This window comes from Phycodurus eques, chromosome 10, assembly GCF_024500275.1.
Source record: "Phycodurus eques isolate BA_2022a chromosome 10, UOR_Pequ_1.1, whole genome shotgun sequence".
In the NCBI taxonomy this organism is placed as follows: domain Eukaryota; kingdom Metazoa; phylum Chordata; class Actinopteri; order Syngnathiformes; family Syngnathidae; genus Phycodurus; species Phycodurus eques.
The window spans coordinates 26,244,796-26,263,305 of NC_084534.1; the positions used below are offsets into that span (position 1 = coordinate 26,244,796).

At 42.0% G+C, this 18,510-nt stretch overlaps 3 protein-coding genes across 9 annotated transcripts; 1 reads left to right on the forward strand and 2 right to left on the reverse strand.

The window, feature by feature from the left end:
* Positions 1-188: 188 nt before the first annotated feature.
* On the reverse strand, positions 189-2,004 carry LOC133408915 (pre-miRNA 5'-monophosphate methyltransferase). The gene is made up of 2 exons (XM_061688300.1): positions 1,785-2,004; positions 189-1,249 (listed from the first exon to the last, which is right to left on the reverse strand). Exons 1-2 carry the CDS (start codon positions 1,989-1,991, stop codon positions 716-718), a joined length of 741 nt encoding a protein of 246 aa, XP_061544284.1. The 5' UTR covers positions 1,992-2,004; the 3' UTR covers positions 189-715.
* Positions 2,005-2,420: 416 nt separating this feature from the next.
* LOC133408568 (cytochrome c oxidase assembly protein COX14 homolog) lies at positions 2,421-4,308 on the forward strand. Its single transcript, XM_061687618.1, has 2 exons — positions 2,421-2,543; positions 3,407-4,308. Exon 2 carries the CDS (start codon positions 3,416-3,418, stop codon positions 3,590-3,592), a length of 177 nt encoding a protein of 58 aa, XP_061543602.1. The 5' UTR covers positions 2,421-2,543; positions 3,407-3,415; the 3' UTR covers positions 3,593-4,308.
* Positions 2,893-18,185, reverse strand: cers5 (ceramide synthase 5). Of its 7 annotated transcripts, XM_061687613.1 has the most exons (12): positions 17,801-18,185; positions 13,100-13,208; positions 12,889-13,019; positions 12,639-12,696; positions 12,439-12,489; positions 11,665-11,757; positions 9,744-9,872; positions 9,559-9,665; positions 8,264-8,420; positions 6,449-6,571; positions 6,221-6,311; positions 5,405-5,511 (listed from the first exon to the last, which is right to left on the reverse strand). In XM_061687613.1, exons 1-12 carry the CDS (start codon positions 18,166-18,168, stop codon positions 5,489-5,491), a joined length of 1,440 nt encoding a protein of 479 aa, XP_061543597.1. In that variant the 5' UTR covers positions 18,169-18,185; the 3' UTR covers positions 5,405-5,488. The 7 variants fall into 7 exon arrangements, with proteins under 7 accessions (XP_061543595.1, XP_061543596.1, XP_061543598.1 ...); XM_061687611.1 differs by lacking the exon at positions 6,221-6,311 and having other exon boundaries at positions 2,893-5,511; positions 17,801-18,177; XM_061687612.1 differs by lacking the exon at positions 6,221-6,311 and having other exon boundaries at positions 2,893-5,511; positions 13,100-13,205; positions 17,801-18,173.
* Between the last annotated feature and the right edge of the window lie 325 nt (positions 18,186-18,510).

The window sequence follows — 18,510 nt, forward strand, 5'->3', positions numbered from 1 at the left end:
TACTGATTTCCCATAAGAAAACAAATCAAAGAGGGCAAATATAAATGCATGTATTTTAGTGTTTGTTTTCCTGGTCACTTTCCTGTGGAACAATAAAAAAAAAAAAAACAAGTACCTAAATTACCTAAATTTACAAGAGACCCACCCAACTTATGATTTATTTATTTATTTTTTTAAAGATACAAGCCATTGCTCAGGGTATTTTATTTTTGTTCTTTCCCCGTCTTGATTTGCGAGCAAAAGTGTGGCTGCAAACTTAACAAGCAGCAGTTTTGAGGCTAGTGTACAATTATTTTTAAAAAGATGCTTCAGACATTTTATTGCTCCGCCCAGTTCAAGTTTTTGGTCAAACTAAACATAAAACAAAGGCAATTTACACATTCTGTATTTAACCAAACCAGATAACATAGCCTTACAGAAGTATGCTTGTGTGTTGCTAACACACAATGAAAAATGCAATAGACAGGCTATCTAAACTTGCATCGATTTAGTGGTAGTTAAGCAATAGATATTTGAATAAACGGTGCAGCAACACACAGAGACAGACAATGTAAGAAGTCTCACCGGCCCATAACTAATATTACTGCAGCTTACAAAGTTAATAGTTATGACAGTTTTCGTTGTGTATTTCTTTGTCTGTATTATATTAAGACAAATGTGGCACTTTCGTTTATTTCAATAAGGAAAGATGATTTGAGACTCCAACGTTTGCTTGTCACTTCCGCTTAAAAAGCAGCAACTTCCTTCCCCAGGCGGTGCTGCCAAAGCTGTGGACCATGTCCATGTGGCAGTGTCTCTCCAGGTGCTTCCTGGCGTGCGCGCCCATGTCGCCGCGCACTCGAAGGCCTTTGAAGTGGTCAAAATCCGAGCGGCCCAGCTTCCTGAGCCTGCGGGCCGCCGAGCGGTAACACTTCCACGGCTGCGCCTCCAGCAGCAGGTGCCGGCTGAGCTCGGCCAGGCGGGAGAGCAACCGGAGCAGGCCGGCGTCACCGTGGTTCAGGTGGACCCACATGGTGACGGCCAGGCACAGGGTCAGGTGGAAGTGCGAGCTCCCGCGTAGGGCGAGGTGCTCCCGGAGCGGCGCGCAATCGCCGGTGATGTCCAGCGGGGCGAACGTGACGCTGCCCGCGAGGGGGTTGCTGTCCCGGGCTCGCCGGATGAGGCCCTCGTCCAGGTCCAAACCCAGGAGGTGAACCTTGCTTCCGTCTGGCGTCTCCACCAGATGCTTGTAGAGGGCGACACTGAGTTCCTGACATTCAGGGGGGAAACAAAAACAAGCATTTTACCAGCAGGCCTTGTTCGATTTAAATACTCGTCAGAAAAAATAATAACTTATCCAAACGTGTTTGTTCGTGGGTAGTTATTATCGCTATAATCAACGTCCAAGAGTCCATTTCACAGGGTAAAACGTTATTTTACTTTTTTTAATTTATTTTTTTTAAAAACACTTTATTTACGTACTTCTGATTATCAGCAGTTTGAATTTGCGTATTGGCTAAATATTGAGTTACACTTCTTAAATTTACATTTCATAAATATTCCAGATTTACACATTTAACATTGAAATATATACTATTTAACATTTATATTTAATATGTTGATGTAACGATTTAAGTTGACAAATGCAATAAATGTAAATGTGCAGAAAAGTGAAAAAAAAAACTTTTGAGGCGAGCTGTGACAATGTTGCTTCTATTGTCAGCGTGAGCCGCTTTAAAACCCGCTTCCCATAATATGCTATTATTATTATTATTATTATGATTCAATATAAAGGTTGCACAAACCCCCGAGTTACAGCCGACGTCCAGCAGCAGTGTCGTCTGACGGTTGTCGTTGTAGCCTAAATCCCGAAGGAGCGTGCTGGGAATCAGACCCAATCGGTTCTCCGGTGGGTTGAAAGTGTAATAATTGATAAAGTTTCCATAAGGAGCCGCGCCGGGGTCGTTTGTTGTGTCCTCATCCGCTTCAGCGTCGTTCTCACATGTTGCCATTTTTTTATTTTTTATTTTTTTAAATGTGTGGTGCAACGCTGAAATGCTCCCGGGTTAATACAAACAAAATGTGAGCCTCTCCTTTTCCGTACCCAACGAATAGATGACGTGTTACTACATTGTAATTGGACTTTTAATGGAATGGAAAACACCAGGAAAATATACATAGTAATTATACTGATCATGTCTATTCAATGACTTCGTCGGATGACAATTTATTGACCTATCATCTTTCACGTGATATTTACAAAAATATATGGAATTTGTAAATCCGTACGAGGGCGTGGAAAAAAAGCACTCTTATTTTTGTGAGAAATTTTAAAATATTAATATCTAATCTGTCAGTAGCTGTGACATGTGGGTTTCTACAGTACATCGTAAATTACGTTAGATGGCGCTCTCTGATTTTTCTAGAGAGCAAATGAAGCGTAGAAGAAATGGGCTAACTCCTCGGCTTCCGTAACTCACGAATTCGTATGTTAAAAATCGTTTAACCGCACTGACATTGAGCGCCGCAAACGCACCATTTCCGTAATTTTGAAGAAAAGGCAGGTAAGGAAATCAAGTGCAAGTAAATTCAAGCGATGTCTGACTATTCGGTGTCTTGTTTGACATCTTAAATTAGTTGTAAATGGAGCAGAGGAACGTGACGCTTGTACCCTGACACATTGGTTAGCTCGCTAATAAATGACAATTATTAGGATTTCATTTAGTCAAGCTCCGTGGCACCGATGTTCATATAAAGCAATCGAGTGCAAAACGGTATTGTCGGGTTTGTTTTGAAAAAAATCAATTTAAAAAATCCAGCGATTTAAACATTTATTAAAGTATTTTATTGAACACAGAACTGCTTGAGCAGTTGAAATGAAACGTAAAACAACAAATTTACAATATATATATATTTTTATTATTATTTTATTAGTCTTTTATTGAACACAGACCTGCTTGAGCAGTTGAAATGAAACGTGAAACAACAAATTTACAATACATACATATATATATATGTTTTATTTTATTTTTTTATTATTATTATTTTTGAGCCAATCCTGTTATTGACGCAAAAACTCGCCTTTTTGCTGTTTTGGGCTCAGGCGAATTATAGTATTGCTTCAGCGCCTGTTTAAGTGAGTTGAGGACTTTGATTGAGACAAAAGGCAATCCTTTGCAAACTTTCCATTGGCATCAATCAGCACTCACAAACCCTTTTGGGGGCGTCAATTACCTGGCAGATTTTCGCCATTCACTGCAGGGTTTGATTCCCCATGAATAGCGGGGGGGGGTCACAGTAATATTTGAGTAGTCTTGATCAAATTCTGCAGTACGTTGCAAGTTTTGAAGCTAATTTTTGGGTTCATTTTGGTGGTGGTTTCTGACCTGAAAATCGCATGTTTTCTTTCCTGTCTTTTAAAAACAAGGCCATCGCCATGGTTACCGGAAAGCGTTTGGCCGACATGGGGTACCGGGCCTTCTCGGCCTCCATGATGTTGCTGACCCTATACGGGGGCTACCTGTGCACCATGCGAGGCTACCGCTACATGCGGAGGCAAAAGGAGCTCAAAATGGCCGCCGAAAACCAGGATCCGGAGATGATGAAAGACTAAAACGGACTGCACCGACTCGGAAACACCTCTTTGCCCCGCCCCCAATAGGACATTTGTGATTGAATGATGTTGATCACATTAGTTCTCGTGTGAGAAGACTTTTGGTCTTTACAGCAGTGATTCGCAACGTCTGTGCTGTGAGAAACTATCCGCTTTTACTTAATTGGTCTGAAAATTCATCATTTACTATTAATAATGCATCTTTGTTTATCTCGATATGCCAGCGACATATAATGACGGGCACGAGAATGAAATGTACTTCCAATCGATGGCAATTGTCCACCTGGTGTCATTCATACAAAAGAATACTGTGACAAGCTTTGTGTTCAACTAAACAGCCCCGCATTTCACGCCGAGTACATTTGGGAGTAAACCGAGATGAGATTATTATTATTTCAGTATATACGATACAGAGCCCCGAACATGCCTTTTTATTTATCTGTATTGTGGCTACAAACTACTAATTTGTAGTCACCAAATACTTTGGTTGTGTTGTGCCACATTATCTGAGACAAAACAGTTGCCCAACACCAGTCACGACTTTTCTGACTCAAGACCAAGATCATAAAAATCAATTATAAAACGCGTTATCTCTTACCATTAATATTTATCTCAGCAAGACCAAATTAGATTTGCTGGTCTTACTTACCGTTAACATTAGCTTCCTGTTTGTTTTCTTTTGAGATGCCAAATAAAGTTTGACATTGTTTCCGCCATTTCAGTGAGTTGAATACCGCATAATTTGCATACCACAGTTTTCTTTCGCATCTTGTTCTACATAACAAGTCTTTGTGGCTGAGGAAGACAAATGTTATTTCCGTTGAGTTAGTGGACGTCTTGATCCCGGCTCTCCTTGCTCAGTTTTGTACAACCCCAATTCCAATGACGTTGGGACGTTGTGTGTTCAACCTATATTTAATTGAATACACTACAAAGACAAGGTATTTAATGTTCAAACTGATAAACTTCAATTACAATTCTAAGTTAACGATTATTTGCTAACAATCAAGTTTATCAGTTTGCACATTAAATATCTTTCCTTTGTAGTGTATTCAATTAAATATAGGTTAAACATGATTTTTCAAATTATTGTTTTTATTTATGTTTAACACAACGTCCCAACTTCATTGGAATTGGGGTTGTACTTACGCGCACGTTATATCTATATTGTGAACACAAATTAGTATTTGGTGGTTATAAATTAGCATTTTAAGTACATTGATTTGTGGCCACATGTGATATTACATGTGCATAAAATGCTCATTTGTGGCTACAATATAGATATAACGTATATATTATATATAATACGAATTTGCGATCACTGTATAGATGCAACATGCTCACGAAATTCGAATCCTTGGCCACGAATTAGCATTTTATGCGCACGTTACATTAATTTGTGGCCACGAGCTAGCTGGACAGCAAATGGTCACGTATAGGTAGAGGCAGGGAGTTCTGAAAAGCCTGACATCATCTCACAAATATTTTTTGTCTCATTGGCTCTATAAAGCCTGGGGAAAAACATTTATAGGCAGTGACAAATTCATTCATATTCTAATAGGAAGTTTAAAAAAAAAACAGTAAAAAAGTAGCACACAGTAGTACATTAAAAACAGTGGAGTGGGGCGGTTTGTCCCGTTTGACATCACTTAACGGGTCAAAAATGAACACGTCAGGATGTGATCCAGTGTGAACCATAAATGGAAGTTCATCTGACCGTCAAAATGGAGAACGTCCAAAACACAAAAACAAGTCTCGGGAGGTCACGTGGGTGTGGCGTGAGGTCTGCTTCTGGCGGCAGCGTAGTGTCCGTTGGTGCCGTTTTCGGCCTTCCGCGCGTGCGTCGTCCTGGTTCGGCGCGACGCCGGCGACTCATCCTCGGAGCTGCTCTCCACGTCACTGCGCACGTCGTTGCACACCTTGAACAGAGGACGGCAACAAATTAAAGCTGAAACTGAAACCCAAGTGAATCACCCAAACGCTCACCCAACTTTGACATCATGCTCTGCAGACGTAACAGGTAGAAATAAAATAAAAATAATATTAACTTCACCAATTCACTTCCATCTTCAGGGGGACACTTCGTTAACCTTCGTTAACGGGAGTTAATTGTAGTTAATTGTATCGCATACAACTTACAGTCAAGGTGCGCTGAGGTTTAACAACAACAACAATCACATTAACCAGGTACATATTTGACACTGTTAAGTGAAATAGTCCTTTTTAATGCAAGTTGACAGCTAACTGGAAGCTCCACACGCGTTAAAAAGACGAGGCAACGCCGAAGCGGCCGAAGTCTTTGGTTCGCTGCAGGTGGACAATTTAACTTGGGTTGGGCTTCAATTTCATAAAGATGAGAACAACTCAAATAGACAACTGACTATTTATTTATTTGATAGTAAGCTTCAAGCACGCGTCTTTTTTAAGAGTTCAAAATGTTTTTTGTCGTTTCATGCAGAAATAAAATGTGTTTTCTGTAGCAGTTCACTGATTTAATAAATGCAGCACGCGGTAGTGTGTCATACGTGCATATTACAAATATCTCTTAGCTCTTGGTGTTTTTTTAAAAAAAAAATCTTTCTGTGGGAGCTTTTTGAGTATTTAAGAACGCCGACCCCTGTCGCCCACCTGCTTCCCATTGGGGCAAATCTCCTTGCAGGAGTTCGTCCGCCCTGCAATTTGCCCAAAATGACTGCTTCAAACCAAAATGGCCGACTTCCTGTTCAATGAAAAGGATGTCAGGGGCGGACTTTTTCTAACTTTCCACAGGTGCAGCACTAACTGAGGGAGTTAATGTCATAAAAAAAAGATCCAAAACATATTGACACACAAACGCTGAACTACATGAAGACTTACAGCGAGAAAGAAGCGTAAAGTCGTCAAAGGTGTGGAGAGAGGACACAAAGGAGCAAAGAAAAGCACACAAACAGAAAGAAAGATGGGGTCTGTCAGTCCGCAGGGAGAAGAACCCAACAGCTTCTGCAGAGACGACACAAGATGGCGTGGAAATAAATACACACGCATAAAAAAAAGTTTAAAAAATGTACGTAACATACAGGGTTCCTACACATTGGAGATTTCAAAATTCCATACTTTTTCCAAACCCGACTTTCCAGATTCTCGGTACCAATTCAAATCATTTGAGGAAACTGATTCTTGATATTCCGTGATGTCGCCAAATCGCTCCCAGCAATGACAGCGAGGTCAAGTGGCTCAAGCTTGTCGGACACGTCAGCACGTCACGCACAAGTCGACATTTTGCTTTCTTGATCCATTGGGAATCCTTCGCCAGAGGATGAACATTCACCCGTTACCATTCACGTCAACGACCGTCCTGATAATCGGACGCCTCAAAGGGCAACGAGCCGCGTGTGCAATGGTCACAAGCGAAAAGAATTTGTGAAACTAACAATTCATAATTTCACACATTTTGGAGTCAAAACAGGAGGTTTTACTGCAACAATTTCTTTTGGATTGCAACGCCCGAGGGCTTGACGATGAAGAGTCGTTCCAAGATCAAACATTTTCCAAGGGAACGTGAACGCCATCCGGCGTGACGAAGGGAAATAATAACCACAGGTATGAAAAGAAAATCAGTTTTGATTATTACAATCACAATTTGAAACACTAACCCCGGCCGCTAAGCCGAATTTAAAACTCTCTTGAAACCCTAACTGTTTTGAAAGCCTAATTTGAAACCGTAACCCTGTTTTGAAACCCTACGTTGAAACCCAAACAGTTTTAAAACCGTAATTTGAAACCCTAACCGTTTTAAAACCTTAATTTAAAATGCTAACCCGGTTTTGAAACCCTACTTTGAAACCCTAACCCCGTTTTAAAACCCTAATTTGAAACTCTAACCCTGTCTTGAAACCCTACTTTAAAATCCTAACTGTTTTGAAACCCTAAACCTGCTTCGAAACCCTAATTTAAAATGCTACCCATGTTTTGAAATCCTAATTTAAAACCCTGAGCCGGTTTTGAAACCCTACTTCAACACCCTAAGCCTGTTTTGAAACCCTAATTTTAAACGCTAACCCTGTTTTGAAAGCCTAATTTGAAACCCTAAAACTGTCTTGAAACCCTAATTTGAAAGCTTAACCCTGTTTTTAACCCTACTTTCGTTTTCCTCCCTCTGTTCATTCCGAATCTTTTGTGTTTCGACGCGACGGTTGTCGCCAGCTCTCAGGCTGGCAACGCCGTACTCTCTGTCCGTCTTCGTTCCTCAGCAGCATCCCAGTCATCAAAGGTGATGTTATTGATCAGCATTATCATTATTGTTTTAAATTCGCTCATTACTGTCCTCAGAGTACTTCACGTTTACTTGCCAGAAAATAAAATACATTGTAGCGCCTTCAAAAATACTTTTTTAGATGTTAACAATATTTCGCTTTAGAAAATAGATCTGCCATAACAGTATTGGAAAACGGAATATTTTTCCATACAATCGTTTTCATTTTCCATACTTATCCAGAGCTGGGCATACTTTCCATACTTGCGTAGGAACCCTGAATATAAAAAAAAAAGACCTGATTCAACTCGATAAGGAACAAGCGATCCAAAAACTATTCAAGTACCAGCTGCCTGAACAATCTGCTTAAGTACGTAGTACCAGAGCATTTGTGCTTGGTTACTTCCCCCCACTGTTGAGCACCCCCGCCTGAGACCCACCTTGCCCCTCAGGACGGCTTTGATGGCGATGCGTGCGATGAGGTAAGACCAGATGACGTGCAGAACCTGCAGCACCAGCAGCAGCACGTTGAAGAGCCACCACGACGGGAACGGACCCACGATCAGCCAGCTCTCAAACATGGTGGAGTTTAGGACCCTGGGACGCACGGTAACATGAAGTTGACCGTAACCAGATCAGGTGAGCTCAGGCTTTCAGGAGAGGAGTAATTGGTGTCAAGGAAGTACAGGATGTTGCAGTGATCCATCTTGACTGAGACCTACTTTGGGGTGAGGGCAACAGTTTACACTAAATGTTTACTTTCATATATTTAGGATGTACAGTAGGTAAGCACCAAAACTAACGTATAATAGATATAAAAAGTCTACACACCCGTTAAAATGTATATAATATATATAATTAATGTGACCTGTAACCTGTAAAACTCCATTGATTTTTTTTTTTTTTTTTTTAAATAATTTTGGTAGGGAAGGTAAAAATAAAATGAAATGTGTTTGCACAAGTCTCCATAATTCCTGCTTTTGTGCTCTTGTGGGGTTTCACCAGGGACTCTGGCTCCTGCCCATATTCCCAAAAGATGCATCTTAGATTCATTGAAGACTCTTCAAGTACCCATCAGTGTGAGTGCGGATGCTTTGTTTGTCTGTATGTGTCCTGCAATTGGCCGGCAACCAGTATCAGCTCAGAAAGGCTCCACTCATGCGTGACCCTAATGGGAACAAGCGCTACAGAAAATGGGATGGATGGTTTACAGTGAAGAACTGCCACGTGCAAACTTTTCAACTCAGCTTGATTGACAGGAGATAGTCATCAGAGCCCGACCCCTGCCCCTATTAGAGGTATACATTCCTTCTACGAGCAAGAACACCGACACTGAATATCCTCGATCACGTTACACTGGACAGGCTCATCCATTTCCTCTGTCTGAGACTGCCAGCCTCCATGTTGGTGCGACGGAACTAGACCAGGCTTGTCAGTGTCCTCCGTCCATTTTTGATAGCACATGTCGTCTTTTGGCTCGTGGGGTTAGACTCGAACTACCTTTGGGCAAGGGAAGTGGGGTAGACCCCCGGACTGGTTGCCAGGCAACCTCGCACATAGAAAAACAAGCGAATCGTCATTAAATCCAACATGCATGTGCTGAAGCCTATCCGAGCTGACTTTGGCCGAGAAAAGCAGCCTAATTCGGGGTCGCAAATATTCCGCCATACTGCCAGCCCGGTGTTAGTATTTCGGATCGAGTACAAAAGTCAAAGCAAACCATATTCAGACTCACCATATTGGAAATATGACGAGCCGCGTGAGGAAGAAGGTCAAACTAAATATGATGAAGAGGAGGTCACACAGGCGCTGATACTTAGCGTAGTTGGCCAGTTTGGCTGCCTAATGACAAAGAAAGTAACCTGCGTCTCATTCCGTCTATGAATGTCATCGAGCTGCCATTGCGCTTCACCGACCGACCTCGAGCAGAAAGTCGGAGGCGTCGTGCACGCACATCACCAGGGTGCCCACCCGCACCATGTTGTTGGCGTAGGAGAAGCTGATCAGGCCAACCGTCGCCAGGTGATGAACAAACATGGACAGAAAGTCCTGCGGCAAATTCAAAGGGGATATTTATCAGTGTTAGCCTTGCCAGTTAACATGGATATTTGACTTCTAAAGCCGTCAATGGCAGTGAATGTGTTAAAGATGCTGTCAAGTAAATTCATAGATATGTTTCAAAATACATTATACATGTTTGAAGAGAATCGCTGAAAAAATGTGTGCAAAGACCGCGAAGTACAGTATTTGTTACTCAATTGTGGAGAGAAAGCGTTTTTTTCAGTTTTCCAGATTTTTGGGGGACGTGGCTAAAACAGCACCGCATGACGCACTTGGGAGTCCAGCATGAGTCGTCCCTCCCCCAATATATAACAACTTGAGCACCTTCGTTCGCGTCAGTAGTTATCGGTCTCTATAGCAACATAGTTTGCTAGGCTAGCTTTGCCCACACCCCAGAAATACATCTCGCCTGCAAATAGTCCACTGAGGTCGCTGCTCTAGAGTGCCCCGTTGTTTGCCGTGAGTGTGTGGAGGAGACAAAATTTACAAGACTTTACAGGGACATACAGTATAACAAGTGCTCCAAACAACACCGTTGACTTTGAGCCTAAATGTGTGCAAGCATGGTTGTTTAGGACAGGTGGAATTTATCAACACTGATTACTTACTACTGGTGTTTCTACTTACATTATAAATTTCAGCCGACTGAAAGACATTCGAACTTTCTTTACGCGTAGTTGATAAATATGTCCCGGGTTTCAGTGCTGGTTCAGCACTCAAGATTAGCACTAGAGCTTTGATTTTTCGGTGCAAAAGGAGCAACTTTGGAGCTGGCAAAACTGGTGCCGGGCTAGCAACTCTTCACTCGTCCAGAGGGAAGTCAGGAACCAAGTAAAAAAAAAAAAAAAAAAAATTAAAAAAAGTCAAAACCAAAAAAGTAAAACACAAGGGGAAATGTCAAAACAGATCAGAAACCAGTCAAAAATCAAGTTTTAAAAAACAGAGATGAACTAAGTAAAAAAAAAAAAAACTTTTTTTTTTTTTAAATAAAAAAAATCACAAACCGGTCAAAACAATAAAATAAATAAAAATCAAGAACAAGGGTAAAAAAAATACAAAACTAATTCAAGATCAAGTCAAGAACCAGCTTAAAAAGACCACAACAAAAAACAAGTAAGAGCATAAGCTCTTTGCGGGTGCAGTGGCAAGGAACCTTGTCGAGACGAGAACCATGTAAAACAAACAAGTCAAAACCAAAAGTGGCACTTTGCGCAGGTAACTGAAATGGGCTCCTCTAAGGCCGAACTGTACCTCTTCCTGGACACCCAACTCCATTGTAGGTCTAAGTTTTGTCACCATCACGGTTTACTCACACCACAACGTGGTGATTGTGGAAATCCGCTCAGCAGGTTTCTATGATTTTTGTTCACGTTCCTATATTGGCTTGATAGGATTCCTAGCTTTTTGTGAAGAAAGGACTTTGTGTTGAGGGGACTCTGGGTATTGACCAGCTTTTTGCGAACAAATAACTTTGTTATCTACATTTGTCTCTTCTGCTGTTGAGCATTTGAGCCTCTTGTGTTTGTGTCAGCGTACAAACTGCTCGGAGACTCTGCTGCTGCCCTGTGCAATTTGCAACACAGTCACATGAGAGTGGGCGCCCTCGTGCTACACACATGCACACACAGACACACAGTGACTGGCACAAGCTGCACCCCTGCCCACAAAACAAAAACGTGACCTTCCAGGATGAACTCGACTTTTGAGATTCTTCATGTAATTCAAGTGGATTCAGCACACACATAGACACAAAAGGTGGTAGTAGTAGTGTACATCTCACCTTCCTTCTAATGTCAGTGAACTGGGAGAACAAGAGTGACCAGTAGAAGGCCAGCTCTGTCACATAGTAGCGGTAAAGCGCAGGCGTCAACACCTTTGGTGAAAGAAAAGAAAAAGGTATTAAACAATAATAAACGGGGTTACATTAATACATCTCGGAATGAGCATTAGTATCTTGGATTTTTTCTTTTAGGGATGCAACTAACTCCCATTTTGATTATCGACTAATCTGTAATGAATTTTTTCGATGAAGCTAGTGAAAAAAGAAAAAACTCCATTTCAAATGTAAACCGATTATGATTCATATACTGGTTTGGTCCGTATTATGTCAGAAAATGGGCAAAAATGTGCACCATTGTTTTCCAAAGCAAAAGAAGATGTTTGCATATGTCTTATTTTGAATAAACAGAGTCTGTTTTTATAGTGGGCTACAGAAATATGAGAATATTTCATGTTGAGGCTGAAATTCAGAGGATTTGGACAATTTTAAGATAAACTATGTCTCTCAAGGATTAACCGATTGTCAAAATAGTTGTGAATTAATTTGATAATCAATTAGTTGTCGATTAATCGATTAACTGTTGCACCTCTATTTTTTTCTAGCTCCTGTTGTGATACAGCCGGCCCTGCAAAGCTGCACGCCTTAAAGGGGACATCGTATGGAAAATGTGCTTTCTAATTGCTTGTACACAAATAGTTGAAACATAGCCACTTTCAAGCAACGGCCCGCGATTTAACAGTCAATTATGTAGGTGTAAAATGTTGTACGACATACCTGATAAGGGTAACCATACCAGCAATGCCGCGTATCCCACATCCAGGAGGTCTAAATAATTCAAATGACATGAATATCATGAAATGATATTAATTCAGCAAGCAATTCACATTTTACATGAATACAATACAGCGTTAAAATCTCTAATGCATTTCAAACCAATGCTATTAATCCTCGCTAGATCCATGTGGTGTGCTCACCTGCCAGAGAAACTGGAAGCCATACATAAATATGCACAAATAAAATGTTAACCTCCACCTGAAATGGACAATCCAGAAAACGATTCTGATTACAGCAATTACAATCACATTCAAACACACATGCAGCTCACAATAATCTGACTTTAATTTCAATTCAAGCCTAGCGACAAACAGGCCTCCCAAGATTTCCACCCCCTTAACTAAGATGGCGGTAGAAAAACACAACCACGGGACAGTTCAGTCGACCTACATGCTCTCGCAGAACTTCGCATGTGTGCTGGGTTTGTCTTGGTTCCTGCGCTGTCGGAACCAGCGCTGCACCTTGCGCACCTCCCAGTCCAGCTGCTTGGACAGCCCGTCCAGATGGCGCGAGTCTGGATTCTGCCGGGGGAAAGGCGGAAAAGACATGAAGTGCACGTCGTGTGATGAAAAGCATGACGAAACAAATGATCATGGGAGACCTTTGTAATGGATGTAAACACTTTCTCCAGCACTGCATTGGGCTGAGCTTTTCGTTCAACATCAGGATGAATGTGGAGGCGTCTCGCGCACGTACTGGCGACAAATCTGCTGAAAGAGAAAACATGAATAAGATGTATCTATCTGCGCATTTTGGAAAGGATTTCTTTTTTTTTTTAATCTGGGATAAAAAAAAACATTTGCTATTTGCTATAGCGCTTGTCCTCATTAGGGTCGGACGTGCTAACCACGAGGCCGCCGTAGAAAATGTCAGTATTTCTGTTGCTCTGGCAGACTGGCGATAAGTACTCCAATACAATACCCCCGGCAACTTTGTTTTTCTCCAAACACTTCCCAAGTTGTCTTTGCGTCTACATTGTGACCCATGATAAGTGACTGATATCATTATTATTGCATATTCTGAATATCACGGTCGAACTGAGTAAAAAGACCCCCGTCAATCATTAACGACACAACTGAGGAAAAGCAAGGAAAACGCATTCCTGTGGTTTCTACCTTGTGGATATCCAAAGAACCTGCCATTCCTCTGTCAGGAGAAATCCGTGCAAAAAACAACAGTGGGCTTAAAACCACACTATCCTCTGATTAAGGCCCTGAATTCCACGCACAGCACTTTTAGATAAAACGTAGCTCAGCTATGCTCGTCACCTGTTTGCAGCCTTTTGTCAAATTCGGGGGCGACGGTAGCTCAGTCTGTAAGGATCTGACAGCTTATTTGTAGGGATCATTTTTAAAAAAAAACAGTGTTGCCATGGACGTTGCTTGACATGGCAACAGCAAAAAAAGCAAATTTTTAAAAATTGGTCTCAATTCCAGTTCAGTGAAGGCAAATGAGCAGTGGGTGTTTAGACGGGGCTAAAGACAGCTTTGAATCATTTCATAATCTACCGTAGCATGTGTCCACACAATGTAGACTGTTTAGTTTCCATTCTATTTATAAAGTTCGCAACACGGAACTGAAAGTTCTCTATCGGAGCGTACCTCTATGACCAGCATCTCGACCGATGGGTACGGAAAAATGGGACCGTCAGGATATCCTTTGTATCGGAAATGTCTAAAAGAAGCGCACAGAGGGCGTCCTCAGTTTATGACAAAGTTCCATTCCTACAGCGGCGTTGTGACCTGAATTTGGATGTAAATCGGAAATTCAGAACAGACCTGCGTGTATCACTAACCTACGCTAACACAGTGGTGGTGAACATGCGCGTGAGGTGTCACCGATTGAAGAGGTGTGTGCAGCAAAATTCCTCTGTTCCAATTTTGAACATCCTTACAGGTTCTCTACCGTGCCGCTCTAGGATCGGACGCCTTTTGATCACTGGCTTACTTCTTGTGGCTGAAAAAATATCCGCTATTCTCAGACAAGTTTGGGTTTGCTGGAACCACAGAGGTGGGCGGGCGTGAACAAGAACAACCCCGCCCCTTCACCTGACGTAACCACATTCACACTTCTCGTCTTCTCTGCTCTTTATTGTCCCCTGCAACCAGATTAACCTCTCGGTTTTGCACTATTGTTTCGGACAGAGCTGGAAAAAAAACAAAAACAAAACCGAGCTACGTGGACCCTGACATAACGGTTACACTAAGAGCGCCTGGAGCATGTACGTACAGGTACAGCATCTCACAAAGTGAGTACACCACTCACATTGGAAATATTTGATTATACATGTATCTTTTGTAATGGGAAAACACTGAAGAAATGACACTTTGCTCAAAATAACACACAGCTATTAATGTCTCAACCAAAAGGTCAGAAACGTTACTGAATATTGCAACCAAATGGCCAAGTTTGCAACACTTTTGAAAACTTGTTCGCAGCTACCCAAATGATTATGCAAATGCTAATTGTATCAATGTGAGTGCCAATGGTTGTTTGTTTCTATGTGCCCTGCGATTGGCTGGCGACCAGTTGAGGGTGTAGCAGCTGAGGCCCAGTGCCCAGATCCGAACCGCCACATCCTTTTGTGCGGTCGGCTGAAGCAAATCATTGGCTTGATGTTTCCTGCTAAAATATGTACCTATACTGAAAATTGGCTTCACTTTTAATAACCTCAAGACACTGAAAGTATTTTTATTCCAGAGCCCCTTTTTAAAATACATTCAACAATATTGGATCAATCTAATTTCCTTGACTTTTGATTTCAAAACAAATTATCCATCCATTTTCTACATCTACTGTATATAATATGATGAGTCCATTACATCTTTTTACGGTTTCCCTGTCGTGACTGTCATAACGGCCTTCTGAGAGAAAGCATAACTACAATGCAGCCAACGACAAAAATGAGTTTGACACCCCTTGCCTTTTTTGACAGCAGCTTCACAATTCTTCCATCCATTGAAATTGCTTTGAAGTGCCCCCCCATTGGATCTTTTGCGTGAGGATACACCTCCAAAACCAGCACTTTCTGTCAGAAAACCTATAAAACACGATCTCGCTCGAGTTACCAAACACCTCGTTGTTCAATTCAATTGCTAATTTATTATATTGTCGTCGATTAGAATATCAGACACTTTTCCGCCTACAGCCGTGCCCACCAAAGTCTGCGCTGTCACCAAACCCCCGACAAGAGAAAAGGCTTTAATACGTAACAAGATCAAACGAATGTGGTTATGTCGTCTTCCAAAACTCTATTTAAAGGTAAGCGCCATGAGTGATGCACTTTTATAAAAAAAAAATAAAAAAATTTAAAAAAAAACGATGATCTGACTAAGCAGTTCACAAAGTTTGAGAACCACTACAATAGACCAGGTTCCACTCCACGGCCTTGACCTGACTGGTAAAGTCGCAATGCATTTTAAATAAGCCAGAGAAGGAAGGAAGCAGCTGACAATGCTGCAAAGTACAGCAACGAGGATGTTTAATGCGTGGCATCAATATTTGTGCCAGCGGCATCCAGCTTCACTTCCAGACAATGGACCACAAAGCGCTTCCAAATCTGGGATCTGGGCCCCTCCCGCACAGCTTAGAGGGACGCCTCGGCCCGTCTGCGCGCTCCCACGTGGAGGTGCTGCCCGAAGCCAGACGATGCTTACAAGTAAACGAGACGGTTCGAGGGTAGGGGAATGAGGGTGAAATATATTAAGCCAGAACACAACTGGTGGTTAGCGTTTGTGTGCTTCACAGTTGTGAGGTTCTGGGTTGTCCCCGCGCATGTGCGGCTTTTCTCCAGGTACTCTGCCTTCTGCCCATATTCCCAAAACATGAATTTAAGGTTCATTGTCCCGTGAATGCCCGTGACCTTCGATCCCTCAGGCGGCACTGCATCAAAAACCGACATCAATGTGTAAAGGATATCACCGCGTGGACTCAGGAACACTTCACAAAACCAATGTCAGTAAATACAGTTTTTTCAAGTTCACATGCATTTTACTTTGTCAGTGTCCCTAAATAACTGTCGTGTTTTTGACTTTCACACTCCATATGCACAAATCGGTTAGTATTGCGCATTTTTCTTTTCTTTTATTGAGCCCCAACCAAAAGACTCCAGTACAGTGCAACCATCAAATGCTACCGCTGCCTCTAGAAAGGTTATTCCGCCTACACGCCTTCCCATAAAAAAAAAGTCTGTCTGCATAAAACGCATCCTCTCGTTCCTCTGCGATGTGCGCTCTATAGGAAGTCCGATTAAGGCCTTATCTTCATTGTGAAAGGAGAAGGAGAAATCGCTTCACATCCTTGCCACACGACACAATAACGAGTCACATGAATGAATCAGGGAAAGCCCAGAAAGTTCATTTCCGGTTTAGTTTAAAAAAAAAAAAAAAATGAAATAAAACAACAACTAATGTCTACTGTGCTGAAAACCTGACAAACGCGTTGTTGTTGTTGGATGGCATGTCATCGCATATTGGCATCGCCTCATAACACATATTATCATTATTATTATCATTATTATTGTGCTTACAAATTCCTTGTGTGTTTTGGACATACTTAGCAAATAAAGATGATTCTGATTCTGATTATTATTATTATTACGGCCTTTAAATCAAATCCAAATTTTTTCCCCCTAAATAATCAAGATTTCTGATTTTCATCTTTTTTTGCTCCCTTTCAATAAAAATAAAAAAGGCAAATGAAAACGACGTGAATCAAACTTGGCAAAGGCAACCCTGAATCCATTTTACGAGCAATAAATTCACAAAATACTCCTTTTGGGGGATTTATATGTCACAACAAAACTGTCACCGAACACAACATGAATAAAAGGTGATGCTTCGAAACTAAATGAACCTTTCCCAGTTTAATCTATCTTGAGTTTGCGCTCGCAAGTCAGAGAAAATAATAAATAAAAAGAAGAAAAAAAACTCTTGTCAATGATGACGACTTGTATGTCGGAAAAATTCATCAGCCGGGTCGTGAGTCTCTCGACGCACAGTTTTGTTTTCTACTTTGAATAAGACATTTTTGGGCAAGGGAAATAAGCGCCGTCGACCATATCGCAACAACTGGTTGCATTTCCTGTTCTATGGTTATCACCATCACGGTGCCCTTTTGTGGTGCCACACACACACACACACACACACACACACACACACACACACACACACACACACACACACACAATAGTCATAAGTGGGAGAATAACCAGGAGCGGCACGTTATGCTAGCTGGTGGCCATTGGGGAAGGGAGTTTTTGGGGTTTTGATTTAGTTTTTTTTTGTGTGCGATGAAGACGAACCTCTCGAAGAGCATCCTGACGGCGAACATCCCCACGGCCAGCGGGAAGGCGGCCAACAAGTGCCCGGCTTGGGGATACTCCACCCCGGCAGCCCGCTCGGCGAGGTCCGCCCAGGTGACGTTGCGCGGCAGCCAGAACCGCTCGTTCCAGAACCAGGCTGAAAGGGCAGCCATTATCCCCCAAGGCGCAGAGAAGAAAAGTCCAGTTGGAAGAACGAAAAGAAGGTTTAAAGCGTGTCGCGGGGGGGCGGGCGGGCGCCCCCCCCGCACTTCTTCCTCAGCGCCTCCTCCGCCAGTCGGCAAGCTCGCCGCTCCGAATGGCAGAGTCCTTTTCCGGCTAGGTTTGCAAAATAAAACTCCAGGACCCATTGGTCGAAGTGGTCGACGCGACATTGCCGAATTTAATATTCAGCATTTTGTCGTGTACATTGTTTCTCTATTCCCAACATTTGCTCGTAAAAAAAAAAAAAAATAAATTAAAAAAAAGACAAGTCACATCGTGAGTCCAGCACTGTTGAGATAAACCCTACATCAAATGACGAAAATACATGACAAAATACAGCTCTACGCTTCGCTTACACGCGTTGACTCCTGACAAATTTTGCTAAACAGGGATTAATTTATTTTGAAGGCAAACGAGGAACCGCTTTCGTTATGCTCCTCAGTCGCCATGGGTGAACTTGACAGGTCGCTACCCGAAGACGAGGACGT

Coding starts and splice junctions, on each gene's coding strand:
- LOC133408915 (XM_061688300.1), bottom strand. CDS start 1,991: ATGGCAACATGTGAGAACGACGCTGAAGCGGATGAGGACACAACAAAC. Junction 1,250..1,784: donor ACGTCGGCTGTAACTCGGGG/GTTTGTGCAACC, acceptor CCTGAATGTCAG/GAACTCAGTGTCGCCCTCTA.
- cers5 (XM_061687611.1), bottom strand. CDS start 18,168: ATGGGTCCTGGAGTTTTATTTTGCAAACCTAGCCGGAAAAGGACTCTG. Junction 11,758..12,438: donor GGTATGGTTACCCTTATCAG/GTATGTCGTACA, acceptor CTTTCACCAAAG/GTGTTGACGCCTGCGCTTTA. Junction 8,421..9,558: donor CTCGTCATATTTCCAATATG/GTGAGTCTGAAT, acceptor CGTGCGTCCCAG/GGTCCTAAACTCCACCATGT.
- LOC133408568 (XM_061687618.1), top strand. CDS start 3,416: ATGGTTACCGGAAAGCGTTTGGCCGACATGGGGTACCGGGCCTTCTCG.